Source organism: Scyliorhinus canicula, chromosome 14 (genome assembly GCF_902713615.1).
Source record: "Scyliorhinus canicula chromosome 14, sScyCan1.1, whole genome shotgun sequence".
Taxonomy (NCBI): domain Eukaryota; kingdom Metazoa; phylum Chordata; class Chondrichthyes; order Carcharhiniformes; family Scyliorhinidae; genus Scyliorhinus; species Scyliorhinus canicula.
Window position 1 is genome coordinate 121,551,121 of NC_052159.1, and position 15,364 is coordinate 121,566,484.

The 15,364-nt window shown below is 49.3% G+C and overlaps 1 protein-coding gene across 1 annotated transcript in view; it reads right to left on the reverse strand.

Annotated features, from left to right (window-relative positions):
* Nucleotides 1-15,047, reverse strand: part of LOC119977496 (claudin-10-like) — a 98,679-nt gene extending 83,632 nt beyond the window's left edge. The window contains exon 1 of the mRNA XM_038818531.1: nt 14,828-15,047. Within this exon, the coding sequence (XP_038674459.1) occupies nt 14,828-15,047 (220 nt within the window). The remainder of the gene's footprint in view (nt 1-14,827) is intronic.
* Between the last annotated feature and the right edge of the window lie 317 nt (nt 15,048-15,364).

Here is a 15,364-nt window from a genome sequence, read left to right on the forward strand (position 1 = left end):
AGCTGAGACCTATCTGAGGGGGAGCCTCAATTAAAGCACAGCTGGTAGATCCCGAATTAAAGCACATAGCACACACTGACTGATCTGAGCAGAAAGCCGCTCAGCTCTCCGAGTCCAATACTTATGAGATATTGTAGTAAATAAATGGACATCCCTGAGAGGCCTGTCGGTGAAGAGTTGACAGCACTTCACCAAAATATCATAAGGAAACCTTACAATGCTATTCCAAATACTAGATATGTAGTTATCAACAGAACATTAGTCGCATAAACAAGCACTTTTTCTGGCCTTGACTCCAGTCTGACGTGGCCACACATTGCAAAACCTGTCAGGGTGCAGGGAAAGTCCAAGTCAATTAATTAAAATTAAACCTGCATCTCTCAAACCCATGCAAGCATTTGACCAAATTCTTACAGATTGTGTAGGGCCACAAGCAGGCAGGCTATCAGTGCCTCCTGGTCATTCAATTTCCCAAGGCCATTCCCCTCAAAATATCACAGCCAAAGACATGATCGAAGGACTGGCCCAATACAGCCTGTCAAAAGAGATCCAATCAGATCAGAGAATAAATGTATGGTCCCTTTGATTCAGGAAGTTGTCCACAGTCTGGGAATAACCCAGCTGAAGCCAATAAATCCAAGGTACATTCGAGTGGTATCACCAGACCCTAAAAACTACAATTTGGACCTATTGCCTGGACTATTCCATGACTAAGACAAGGGTTTAGGTCTCCCGCTATTTATTACCAGGGACTCCCCTAACAAGTCCACGGGCATCAACCTGTTTGAATTAAGTTATGGGCATGAGGCATCAGGGATGTCATCCGGGATACCAAGAGACAATATCAGACCAAACGAGAGTCACAGCCTACCGTTACAGACTCTCGTTGGTGGTGGTAAGGCTTAAAAAACATAATGGTCTACAAAGCGAAGCCGAGCAGAATCTCCGGCAGCAGCGCACCCCTCCCCGATGAACTCAATGCATTCTATGCTTGGTTCGAACAGGAAACCATCAAACTACTGTTGACTGCCCCAGCGGCCCAAAACACACCCATACCCACCGTCGCAGCTTCCAAAGTCAGATCGGCCTTCTTGAAAGTGAACTCTCGGAAGGCGACAGGTCCTGACGGAGTCCCTAATCGTGTACTCAGATCCTGCGCGGACCAGCTGACAGATGTGTTCATGGATATCTTCAAGCTCTCCCTATTCCGTTTTGAGGTACCCACCTGCTTCAAGAAGACCACCATCATACTGGTGCCAAAGAAGAACCAGGCAATGTGCCTCAATGACTATTGTCCGGTGGCCTTGACATCGATCGTGTTGAAGTGCTTCGAGAGGTTCGTCATGAGGCACATCAACTCAATACTCCCAGAATGCCTCGATCAACAGCATTCGCATACCACCAAAACCGGTCCACAGCAGATGCCATCTCCTGGTCCTACACTCAAAGCTCCAAAACCTAGGACACGGTTCCTCACTCTGCAACTGGATCCACGACTTTCTGACCCATAGACCACAATCAAAGAACATAGAACATAGAACGATACAGCGCAGTACAGGCCCTTCGGCCCACGATGTTGCACCGACATGGGAAGTCAAAAACTAAAGGCCATCTAACTTACACTATGCCATTATCATCCATATGCTTATCCAATAAACTTTTAAATGCCCTCAATGTTGGCGAGTTCACTACTGTTGCAGGTAGGGCATTCCACGGCCTCACCACTCTTTGCGTAAAAAACCTACCTCTGGCGTCTGTCCTATATCTATTACCCCTCAATTTAAGGCTATGTCCCCTCGTGCTAGCCACCTCCATCCACGGGAGAAGGCTCTCACTGTCCACCCTATCTAACCCTCTGATCATTTTGCATGCCTCTATTAAGTCACCTCTTAACCTTCTTCTCTCCAACGAAAACAACCTCAAGTCCATCAGCCTTTCCTCATAAGATTTTCCCTCCATACCAGGCAACATCCTGGTAAATCTCCTCTGCACCCGTTCCAAAGCTTCCACGTCCTTCCTATAATGAGGCGACCAGAACTGTACGCAATACTCCAAATGCGGCCGCACCAGAGTTTTGTACAGCTGCAACATGACCTCATGGCTCCGGAACTCAATCCCTCTACCAATAAAGGCCAACACACCATAGGCCTTCTTCACAACCCTATGAACCTGGGTGGCAACCCAGAATCAGTAAGGACAAACAACAACACCTCCTCCACAATAGTCCTCAATACCGGGGCCCCACAAGGCTGCGTACTAAGCCCCCATTGGTCGGATCTCGAACAACGACGAGTCAGAATACAGGAGGGAGATATAGGGCGCGATTCTCCGCCCCCCACGACGGGTCGGAGAATAGCGGGAGGGCCATCCCGACATTTTTCCCGCCCTCCCGCTATTCTCCCCCCCCCCCCGCCCAACTCCCGACACGAATCGCTGCCGCCGTTTTTTTACGGCCGGCAGCAATTCACAGCTGATAGATGGGCCGAAGTCCCAGCCCTTTACGCTGTTTTTACAAACGGCAAACACACCGGGCGCGATTCTTCCAAAACGGGAGAAATCAAACCCGCCCGGGTTTGACGCCAGCGCGCCCCTTCCCGACCGGGAACCGATTCTGGTCCCCAGTCGGGGCTAGCAGCCCAACGCCGTAAGCTCCGGCATCACGGGCTTAACGAATTTCGTTAAGCCTGCTTGCTGGAGTTAGCGCCGGCTGACGCGTCATATGACATCAGCCGCGCATGCGCGGATTGGAAGACTCCAACCCGCGCATGCGCGGATGACGTCATCGCGTATTTGCGCGAAACCCGCCGTGGTACTGCCATGCCAATCGGTGCCATGGTTATAAAAAGCGAGAGTTTACGGCCGTCTTTACGAACGGCCAGACCAGGTGTGTTTGCCGTTCGTAAAAACAGCATAAAGGGCTGGGACTTCGGCCCATCTATCAGCTGTGAATCGCTGCCGGCCGTAAAAAAACGGCGGCAGCGATTCGTGTCGGGAGTTGGGCGGGGGGGGGGGGGGGGGGGAGAATAGCGGGAGGGCGGGAAAAATGTCGGGAAGGCCCTCCCGCTATTCTCCGACCCGTCGTGGGGGGTGGAGAATCGCGCCCACCTGGTCTGGCCGTTCGTAAAAACGGCGGGAACAACTCGCTTTTTATAACCATGGCACCGATTGGCACGGCAGTACCACAGCCGTGCCAAGGGTGCCATGGGCCCGCGATCGGTGGGCACCGATCGCGGGCAGCGGGCCCGATGCCCGCGCACTATTTCTCCTTCCGCCGCCCCGCACTATCCATTCGCGGGGCGGCTGAGGGGCATCCCGGCCCGCGCATGCGCGGGTTTCGCGCAAATACGCGATGACGTCATCCGCGCATGCGCGGGTTGGAGTCTTCCAATCTGCGCATGCGCGGCTGACGTCATATGACGCGTCAGCCGGCGCTAACTCCGGCAAGCGGGCTTAACGAAATTCGTTAAGCCCGTGATGCCGGAGCTTACGGCGTCGGGCTGCTAGCCCCGACCGGGGACCAGAATCGGTTCCCGGTCGGGAAGGGGTGCGCTGGCGTTAAACCCGCCCGGGTTTGACGCCAGCCTTACGATTTCTCCCGTTTTGGGAGAATCGCGCCCATAGAATCTAGTTGAGTGGTGTAAGGACAACAATCTCTCCCTCAATGTCAGCAAGACTAAAAAGCTGGTTGTAACAATATGGATATTGTATGGGAGATGAATGGTTAACAATTTTATGTAAATACATCTAATCACCAGATGGTGATCAAGAGCAGTCACGTAGATCATGTGACACCCTTGATTCTGGGAGAAGGTGTTTAGGCGGGAGAGAAAGTAGTCATGTGTTCTGGAGTTCTGTCGATAAAGTTGCAGCATAGTTTATTTCGCAACCTCTGTACTTAGAAAAACATTTGAATCTAATTATATGTAGTGTTAGTAAATTAGCTTTGTTAATCAACATAGCTTGATGATCTTTGTTGAACACTATACATCAAAGCCATCCTTACCAAGGAAACATAATATCACACTGGCAATTGACTTCAGGAAGCAAAGTATCATACACATCCCTGTCTGCATCAATGAGGCTGAGATGGAGATGGTTGACAGCTTCAGATTCCTAGGTGTGCACATCACAAAAAATCTGTCCTGGTCCATCCACGTCAACACTATGACCATGAAAGCAGAACAGCGCCTATACTTTCACAGGAAACTAAAGAAATTCAGCATGACCACATTGACTCTTACCAACTTTTACAGGTGACCTTAGAAAGCATCCTATGTGGCTGTATCACAGCCCGGTATGGCAGCTGCTCAGCCCAAGATTGGAAGAAACTACAGAGAGTTGTGAACACAGCCCAGTCCATCACACAAACCCCCCTCTCATGCATTGAGGGTCCCAGAGGGGAGGCCAGCGACAGCCCAAGGTATACAGGCATCGCTGGTCTTTTGAACTGATGTCAGACAGTGCATGCCGCAGGAGGCTCCGCCTCAACAAGGAGATAGTGCGGGTGACCTGTCAGCTCTTGGGGGATAAAGGGTGCCCACTCATATCCTGGCTGATGACACCAGAGACTGATGCTGAGACCCGATATTAAGAGGCCCCTGTGGCCACCCGGGCTGTCATTGAGCAGTGCATCGGACTGCTCAAAATGCAGTTCTGATGCCCAGACCCCTCTGGTGGTGCACTGCAGGACCCTCAGAGGGTCGCCCAGTTTGTGGTGGTCTTTCCTCCATAACCGAGCACAGCATTGGGGCAACCTGCTGGAAGGAGTGGAGGAGGAACATCCAGGCAGAGGAGAAGCCGGACCAGGAAGGGCTAGAGGACGAGGAGAGGTCGGAGGATGGACGGCAGGAGGTAGCGGCGAGGGTCTAGTATGCCCAGAGGTCTAAGGGGGCCCTCACCTTAGCCCACTTCTAATAGGACGTGGCTTTGTACGGGATCGCACCTCTTCCCCCTCCCTCCATTCCACCACCATCCCTCCACAACAGTGTCTTTGCGTGCCACCCTGTGCCACATAATGACTCTGAGATGCATTGTTGTTGGGGGGGAGAGGGCCTCTGCGACTCCTCCAATCGGCTATGGAACTGCTGGAGTGCCGCTGACACCCCCCTTTGAATCTCACAGCTGCTCCGGCATAGCCTGGTCCAGACTCAGCATCTGACTGGGACCCAGCTGGGTCCTGGGATCCAGCAGACCTCCGACTGATGTCTCGGCTGGGTGTCACTGCCTCCATCTAATGTGCATCAGCAACTGAGTGGTACTCACCAGAATGTGCCCGAGAAGCCTGTCCACTACTGTTTGCATGAGTGCTGCTCCCCCAGGGGAGTTTCCGGGAGGGCTCCTGGCGAATCAGCTGGTGGGGCAGTCATTTGCGGCGTAAAGCCTGTGAGGCATCATTAAGTGCCTTAATTAACATTAGATACTGGTGAGGGTCTCACTGGGTCAGTCGTCGGGAAACATCCGACGATTACTGCTCGCTACCACACTTAGAACAAATATGTTTAGATCGTTCCCCTGATCTACCTAGCCAACCCCATTTGCCAGCACTTGGCCCATGGCCTTGAATGTTATGACATGCCAAGTACTCATCTAGGTACTTTTTAAAGGATGGGTGGCAAACCGCCTCCCAGGCAGTGTATTCCAGACCGTCACCACCGTCTGGATCAAGAGGCTTTTCCTCAAATCCCCCCCAAACCTCCTACTCCTCACCTTGAATTTATTCCCCTTGTGACTAACCCTTCAATTAAGGGAAAGAGCTGCTCCGTATCCACCCTGTCCATACCCCTTCATAATCTTGTACACCTCAATCAGGTCGGCACTCAGTATTCCCTGCTTCAGTGAAAACAACCCAAGCCTATCCAACCTCTATTCATAACTTAAATATTCAATCCCAGGCAATGTCCTGGTGAATCCCTCTACACCCTCTCCAGTACAATCACATCCTCCCTATAATGTGGCGACCAGAATTGCACAAATTACTCCAGCTGTGGCCTCACCAAAGTTCTATACAACACCAACATGACCTCCCTGCTTTTATAATCTATGCCTCGCTTTATAAAGGCAAGTGTCCCATATGCCTTTTTCACCACCCTATTAACCTGCTCTTCTGACTTCAGAGATCTATGGACAAACACGCCAAGGTCCCTTTGTTCCTTGGAACTTCCCAGTGTCATTGAATACTTCCTTGTCAACTAACTCCTTCCAAAGTGCATCATCTCACACTTTCCATCTGCCACTTATCTGTCCATTTGGCCATCCCGTCTATATCTTCCAATCTTAGTGTCATCCGCAAACGTACTGATCCTACCTCCCAAATAGTCATCTATGTTGTTGATATAAATGATGATTAATAGGGGACCCTGTGGTTATGCCACTGGAAACTGGTTTCCAGTCACCAAAGCAGCCGTCTGTTATCACCCTCTGTCACCTACAATTAAGCCAACTTTGATTCCACCTTATTAAATTACCCTGTATCCCATGTGCATTTGCCTTCTTTAAAAGTCTCCCATGTGGGACCTTGTCAAAGACTTTGCTGAAATCCATATAAACTACATCACCTACACCACCCTCGTCTACACACCTGGTCTCATGTTCAACAAATTCAGATTTGTTCGGCATGAACTCCCTCTAACAAAGCCATGCTGACTATCCATGATCAAATCTTGCACTCCAAGTGGAGATTGATTATCTTTGTCAGATTTTCTCCAGTAGTTTCCCTACCACTGGCGTGAGACTCACTGGTCTGTAGTTCCCTGGCTTATCTTAAATAGTGAGGCCAAATTAGTTGTTCTCCAGTCCTCTGGCTCCTCCCCTGTTGCCAGAGAGGAATTAAAAAATTGGGTCAGAGCCCCTGCAATCTCCTCCCTCACTTCCCACAGCATCCTGGGACACAATTCATCCAGGCCTGGAGATTTATCCACTTTTAAGCCTGCCAACACCTCCAATATCATGTCACTCCCTATGTCAATTTGCTCAAGAACTTCACAGTCTCTCTCCCTGAGTTCCATACCTGCATCATCATTCTCTTGGGTGAAGACAAATGTGAAGTATTTGTTCAATACCCTACCAATGTCTTCTGGCTCCACCCACAGATTGTCCCCTTGGTTCCCAATGGGCCCATTGATACACTGAGAGAATATCTGAGGATTTTCCCAATTTTTACCACCCAGAGCTTATTCATAATCCCCTCTTTGCTCTCCTAATTGCTTTCTCAAGCTCCATTCTGCACTTTCTATACTTTTAGGGGCAGCACGGTGACATTGTGGATAGCACAATCGCTTCACAGCTCCAGGGTCTCAGGTTCGATTCCGGCTTGGGTCACTGTCTGTGCGGAGTCTGCACATCCTCCCCGTGTGTGCGTGGGTTTCCTCCGGGTGCTCCGGTTTCCACCCACAGTCCAAAGATGTGCAGGTTAGGTGGATTGGACATGATAAATTCCCCTTAGTGTCCAAAATTGCCCTTAGTGTTGTGTGGGGTTACTGGGTTATGGGGATAGGGTGGAGGTGCTAACCTTGGGTAGGGTGCTCTTTCCAGGAGCCGGTGCAGACTCGATGGGCCGAATGGCCTCCTTCTGCATTGTAAAAATTCTATGATCTATACCACACTAATGCCTTCACTGATTTGCTCCCCTTGTACTTGCGGAAGCCTCTCTTTTTCTTCTCATTGTAAACTGAATATCGCTGCAGTCCATTGACCTCTGGGCTTGTTGCTCCTTCCTATCACCCTCGAGGGAACATGTTGGGCCTGAACTGTCCGCATTCCCTTTTTGAACACCTCCCACAGCTTTTCTGTAGACTTCCCCACAAATAACTCTTCCCAGTTACCGTGGCCAGATCCTGCCTTATTTTAATAAAATCCTCTCTGCCCCAATGCAAAACCTTTCTTTGCAACTTGTCTATTTTTTTCTCCATAACAAGCTTAAATTGTACCATATTGTGGTCGCTATCACCAAAATACCTCAGCCACCAATACCTCAGCCACCTGTCCAGCTTCATTCTCCAGAATTAGGTCTAGCATGCTCCGTTCCTTGTTGGACCCTCTACATATTGACTGAAAAAGTTCTTCTATGTACATTTTAATAACTCTACTCCATATAAGCCCTCAACATTATGATTATCCCAATTAATATTCCCAATTGGGAAAATTGGAATTACCTAATATAATTACCCGATTGTTATTTTTACACACTTCCACGAATTGCGCACATATTTTCTCCTCAATTTTCTGCTGTCCATAATAAAAACCTCGCAATGTGCCTGAAGATTCTATATCCCAAGATGGTGAGCTGCCAATCCAGGAAACTTGTCCTACTGTGGGAGGAAACCGGAGCACCCGGAGGAAACCGAAGCAGACATGGGGAGAAAGTGTAAACTCCACACAGGCACTAAAGGTTTGAATCAAACCCGGGTCCCTGGTGCTGTGAGGCAGCAGAGCAGTGCTAACCACTGTGTCACCATGCCGCCCTGTGTAGGTTTTGGGAGCCCACAAAACCCACCTGCCTTATAAAACTATCACCAAAATTGACTGTTCACTGTCTTCTGAAATGGCCAAGCAAGCCACTCAGTTCAAGGGTAATGAGGGATAGGAACAAATGCTTGTCAGAGATGCTGTTTCCCATGAAAGAAAAAAGAAATAAAACTGTCTGGCATAAAGATGGGTGCAAATTCACATCAAAACAATGGGACACATGTGCCCCTATGAGCACCGGCGCATGAGGGTGTGCATTCATCAACTGGGAGGGCTTCTACACTATGAACGTACAGATTGTGTGTGACCACCGGCTGCACATCATGAACGTCGGTGCCAGCATTCCAGGCAGCTTGCATGACAATGTCATCCCCAGACTGGTGCTCTGGGGTATTGTGGGTTGCAGTTGGGGACAAGGGGCCCCAGACAGTCCGACCTCGTCGCCAGGTGAGTTGCACTGTTACCGCTGAGGGCAAGGGACAGCAGCTGTCATGCCTCGTCGGATGTGACCTAGCAAGACATAAGACAGGGCACATAGTGAGATTGCGAGTGGGTGTGGTGTTGGGGCAGGGGTGTGGGGGGGGGAGGGACATCGCATTGGGGGCTCACTTGACTGTGCCATGCCCACCTCTGCCTTTGAGACTGCCTGCTCTCTCAGCCCGCTGACCATGCCCATTGCCCTCTGCTGTGCAACGGTAAGGGGCGCAGGGCCGGTGGATTCTGTCTGGAGGGGATCCACAGTTAGTGGCCTGTATGTGCAGGGCACTCGAACATGGCGGGCGATATTGGTGTTGGCATGTGGTGCAGGGTGGGGTACGAACGGACTGTCAGCAGGTGGAGTTCGATTACCCGCTAGGAGTGGGGGAGGATTACGTGAGTGTGAGACAGGGGTGATGTCAAGTGGTGGTGACTCACCCTGGCTGGTCTGGGGGGTTCCCATCCTCACCCAGCCCGACTGGTGAGGGCCGCAAGGGAAGGCAGGGGCTGATGGGCGTGAACAATGAATGAAGAACAAAGAACAATAAAGCACAGGAGCAGGCCCATCGGCCCTCTTTTTTGTACCAGTCATGATACCACCCTTGGCCAAACCCCTCAGACCTTCCTAGTGCCATATCCTTCTGTACCCATCCTATCCATGTATTTGCCGAGGGTTGAGGGTGGTGCCAGCGGCAGGGAACTGGTGACTCACCCAGACCGCACTGAGGAGCTCGTGCTCCTTCTTCTGGCACTGCTGTCCGGTCCTCGTGGTAGGGCCCAAGGAACTCACAGCCTCTGCCACCACCACCCAGGTCAGGTTAACATCGGCAGTTGGCAGCCGCCTTCCCACCCCGGGGAACAGGGTGTCCTGCGTTTCCTCCATGGCATCCAGCAATATCGACCAGCTCTCTGGCCGCGAATCTCAGGGCTGCTCTCCGGAGTGCCATCTTCTTGGCTGGAATGACAGTGTATGAGGGGGAGGGGGTGGAGGGCTTATGTGCAGCTGCAGCTTGTCAGGCTCTTCAGTGATGTTCCCGACTGCAATGAATCACACTCCGGCGAGCTTTGGATTTTTTTTGATTTGTTTATTGTCATGTGTACCGAGGTACAGTGAAAACTTTTTCTGCGTGTCGCTCAAACAGATCATTTAGTACATGAAAACAAAATACGTAGTAGGGCAACACAAGGTACACAATGTAAATACATAGACACAGGAACGGGTTGGAATTGCACTAGTTCCATGTGGCGTGAGTGTTGGCCTATTAACATGTGCTAAATATGCCTTTGACAGTCTCACCCCCATCAGAATGTGGAACACCTGCCATTCAGTCCAGGTGTCAGCACTTAGTCTCTCAGGGAATCCCGCTCTCTGTGACCTGTATTCGTCAAAAAGGGTACAAGTTGTGAAAGGAATGCACTCTCCAGCTCTGGTAAAAGGGGCATCAGTGACAAGCAAGATGCTAATAAGCTAATCCCTGGAAAGAGCCAGAAATGAAGAAGTCCAAGTGAAGACGTTGAGGGGCTTTGGTGGCTACGAGCAGGGCACAATAACTGGTGCTGTGAGGTGTGAGGTATTCAAGATCTTTGTGACCATCTGCCTGGACAGTAACAATCTCTCTGGCACCCTTAGTCACCTCCAGGAAACTTGTCCTACTTCCTGCAAATAAAAGGTGTGGCTATGGCTACCACATTTTCCCCAGTTATGCCCATCTTTTTGTGGGTTAGGTGGCCAACACTTTTTGCTTCAGTCCAACTCAGGGCCCCTCCTACAAATCTTTTTCCATTACATTGATGACTGTGTTGATGCGCTCCATCTCTTGTCTGGACCTGGAAATGTTATCAATCCTGCTTCAAATTTCCACACCTCTTTCACCTTCACATACTTCATCTCCAACACTTTCCGTTAAGGACTCCATCCCATTTACCTAGTTTCTTGGCTTCCGTCACATCTGTTCTGATGATGTCACCTTTGAAAATGGTGCTTCTGACGTGTCTGCTTTTTTTTCCTTCACTAAGGAATCCCCCATCTGTGGTTAACAGGCCATTTAACCAGGTTCAACCCATTTCTCAAACCTCTTCCCTCACTCCTTACCCTTCCTTCCTCCCAGAACCATGATAGGGTCCCCCTTGTCCTCAGTTTTCATACCACTAGCCTCTGGATTCAAAGGATCATCCTCCACCAGCTCACGTGCGTTGCCACCACGAAACACATCTCCCCCTCACCCAACTGTCAGCATTTATAGATTTTATTACAGCGCAGAATGAGGCCATTCGGCCCCTCAGTCTGCACCGGTCCTGGGAAAGAGCACCCTACTTCAGCCCACACCTCCGCCCTATCCCCATAATACAGTAACCCCACCTAGCCTGTCGGACACTAAGGGCAATTTAGCATGGTCAATCCACTTAACCCGCACATCTTTTGACTGTGGGTGGAAACCGGAGCACCCGGAGGAAACCCACGCAGACACGGGGAGGATGTGCAGACGCTGCGAAGACAGTGACCCAAGCCAGGAATCAAACCTGGGACCCTGGAGCTGTGAAGCAACTGTGCTAACCAATGTGCCACCGTGCTGTCCTTATGGTACCTTCTGCTACCATATCTGAGGAGTCGCAAATGATGTTGAACATTGTGCAGTCAACTGCGAACCCCCACTTCTGACCTTATGATGGAAGGCAGGTCATTGATGAAGCAGCTGAGTGGTGTCCTGGAGCTGAGCTGATTGACCTCCAACCCCCACAACCAGTGGGTGGAAACCGGAGCACCCGGAGGAAACCCACGCACACACTGGGAGAAAGTGCAAACTCCACACAAACAGTGACCCGAGGCTGGAATTAAACCTGTGTCCCTGTGAGGTAGCAGTGCTAACCACGGTTCCACCAGGACCGCTCACTCCATGACACCCTTTCTCACCCGTCCATCATGCCCAAATCCCCACCCCCTTCCCATGGCACCTTCCTTTGCCATTGAAGAGGCTGCAACTCCTATCTCTTTACCTCCTTCCTCCCCATGATTTGAGACCCCAAACACTCCTTTTAAATTAAGCAGCATTTCACTTGCACTTCCTTCAATTTCGTCCATTGTATTCATTGCTCCCAAGTGGTTTCCTCTACAATGGGGAGATTAAACACAGACTGGGTGACCGCTTTGCAGAACACCTTTGTTCAGTTTGAAGGAATGATCCCATATTTCCTGTTGCTTGTCATTTTAACTCAGCACCTTGCTGTCATGTCCAAATGTCCATCCTTGGCAGCACCTCATCTTCCAGTTGATCACATTATAGCCTTCATGTCCCAATGTTGAGTTTGGCAGCTTTAGGTTTTGACCTTTTTCCTCAATCTTAAACCCCCTTTTATTTATATCCCATATGTATTTCCTCAATGCAAAGTCCCCTTCCACATCCCACACCAGGCCTTGTGTTCTTAAAGTTGCTACTTTTTGTTGCAGTTTCTACAGTTCTAACATACTCTACTGCCCTTCAGTTATGACGAAGAGGCAAAGAACTCGAAACGTTGGCCACGATCTGACCAAAGGAAAATCAGATTATGTTCTGGGCAGAAATTGGGAATGAGCCCGCTATCTAACAGCACTCTGTTTTTTTGGGTGGCTGAGCGGGGAATGCTCCCCTCTGAGACCGCACTCAGTCGCATTCCCGGCACTCAGGAACTGTACAACTCCTCAGTGCAGGAGGAGATGGGGGCACCATTTTTAAATGGCGCCCTAATCTCACGATCCTGGTGATGCGACCACCAGATCTCCCCAATGCCCCAACTCACCTACAAGGAAGTCATCAGGTCCCCCCCAACATGCCACTTCAGAAGGACAGAGCATCCATGGGCCCAATCCCCGGCACCTGGCACTGCTTGTGCTACCTGGGCAAATTGGCCCTGCTCGCCTGGCACCATGGCAGTGCCAATGTGCCCAGGGGACACCAGTAGTGCCAGGGTGCCACCCTGCCCAGAGGCCAACCACTCATGGGCCTCCGCTCTCTTGGGAGACCCCCCCCCCCCAGTGCCATCCCGCTTAGTGTCTGAGTGTCTGTTGTCCTTGCCACCTGCCCAGTGCCAAGGGTTCCTCCTAACTGAGTGCCCTGCCCTGCTGTCCTGCTGATTCCCTTATGGAGCCAGGGAGATGTCATGGCTGGGGCAGTCATGACTGGTTCCCCAATGTGTAGCCACCCACCTTCCTTCAGCTGATCCGCTTCAGACACTGCCAGAAATTCGTGAGCCTGTTTCAAAATGCTGTCTATGAACTCTAGCAAGCTCTTAATAACCTTTCAGCTACTTTAATTGGTCTCCATGGAGAGCAGATCTAGATCCTTCTCCCTGCCCTGGTTCACATTGCCAGCACTGGGAATGAAAAGCCAGCCAGCGCTGCTTTTCACAGCCCCCCAATCTTTGTTCCTGCCCTTTGGGGGAGATGAGTATCTCCTAAAATTCAACCCACCATAATAATTATTGAATCAAAAATCATTCTGTGGAAATATCGTGGTTGATTTTGAGTGTCATCACTGAGCATTAACGGGGAAGTACCAGTTTTAAGCTGGAGTCCGGGGCCTTATCATCCAATTCGCAATGCTGATGGCTCCATTTTAAAGGGGACTTTGTACCTGGTGTCAAATTCAGGTGATAGGCCCCTTTTAATATGAAAGTTGTCATCCTTTGAAACAATTAGCCCCCCATTCGCCATTTTAATTTGTAACTTGAGCGAAGTCTGCACAGTGCAAACAACAACAACTTGACCAGCGATGGAGAAGTTAGCTGAAGGGAAGGATTCAGAAGAATAGGTGAGCAAATCCAGTGCAGACAGAAATAATGTGGCTGCTACCCCGGGACCTCTGAGCTCTGATATTGTGGGCACGATCTGCCGACCATGCAGTACCCGACCAGCAATATGGCTGGTAAATGACGGGAGATCCCACTCCTGCGATCTACCCTGCCTGCCACGCTTTACGAGATCTAACATGATCTCACGAGACGTCACGATGTGAAGCTGGCGGGAAACACACGGCTAAACGCACTCGCTATGGGACATTGTTCCTATTTGGTTGAATCACGCCCTGTAACTTCCACCCCGCAACATATTTTTAGCAGTGGCAAAGCAGACCAATTTTTAAGGTTTCAGTCTGATTAACCTATTGTCCTAAACGTCCTGTGTTCATCTGGCGAGTCTAAATGAGGCTGGGAATTCATGAAGACCGGTTCAGTTTTGGAATATGGGTTCCTTTGGTAGCTGATAATTGTGTGCAATTTTGATACTGTTATACAGGATGACAGACAGACAAAAGTTTATTTTGAAAGGAACTGCACACAGTCTGCCTGAGTCACATTAGGCTCCATTTTTAAACAAGCCTCAAAATGAGCAGTCAACTTGAAACTAGCAACAGTCTGATTAAAATAATTAATTTAAGATCCAACGGCTTTTCGTAGGCCTCCAATTTTAACAATCAGGTTCCAATAGCTGAAGCATGGGTCATGCTCCTCACACCCTTGGTGCTGAATGTATTGTGGCTTAACCAGTGATTGCTGAAGGAGGCTGCTCCGTCAACACTGCAGCTAAACTGAAAGCAGCCAGAGTAACAACCATCCTGAAACTCACCATCCTGGACCCTTGAAATCTGCTTCCTGTGTTGGAAAACTTTTATACCTAGAAATTAGTCGATATTAGTCAAACATATGCTTTGTCACTTTGCCCATAATTTTAATGGATGGTTAATCCAATTAAAAGACAGAGGTTAACAGTTGAAATCAAAACTCGTTTCACTGGGTATTTCCCCAGGGAACTAAATTAATTAATATTCCCAATGTTACCTCGATTCACATTTTTATGCAATAGAAATTAGGTTTTAATATCACTACAAAAACTACTGAAGTTGTAAATGAATCTTACTCGCCAACTTGAACAGAGTTAAGTGATCTCGGCACTGAACAGATCCAAGGGCATTCCCAGCACAGTTTGTCCAAAGGCCTTGGAAAATCCAGGTAGCAGTGATCACTGAAGTTGCTCTGCTTGTTATTTTCCATTCTTTAGACATTGTAGCAAAAAGCAAAAAGCCAAGACCAACAAAACCAAATATGAAACCTAGAATCTGTAATCGGGCATTGGCCATGTTTCACATGCACTGAAGTCCTGTTTACTCAGTGCTTCTTTAAAAAGCAATCTTGACGTAATGTGTTTCTTTTTCTCAGAAACAGCATGGTTGGCGATTAAAATATTAAAAGATCACAAATGCACTTGTGTTGGACTTAGCCAATTTGCATATATTACAGGACATGCTTAGTTAGCGATATTTTCTGAATAAATCACCACTTTTAGTTTTTTTTTAACTAATTGTAAAACATATATGAGGGGAAATAAGTGCAAAAGGAACAAAATACCCAGTTTTATTGGATTTATTGGGGGTTGGATTTTTTTGCCTTTGCATGG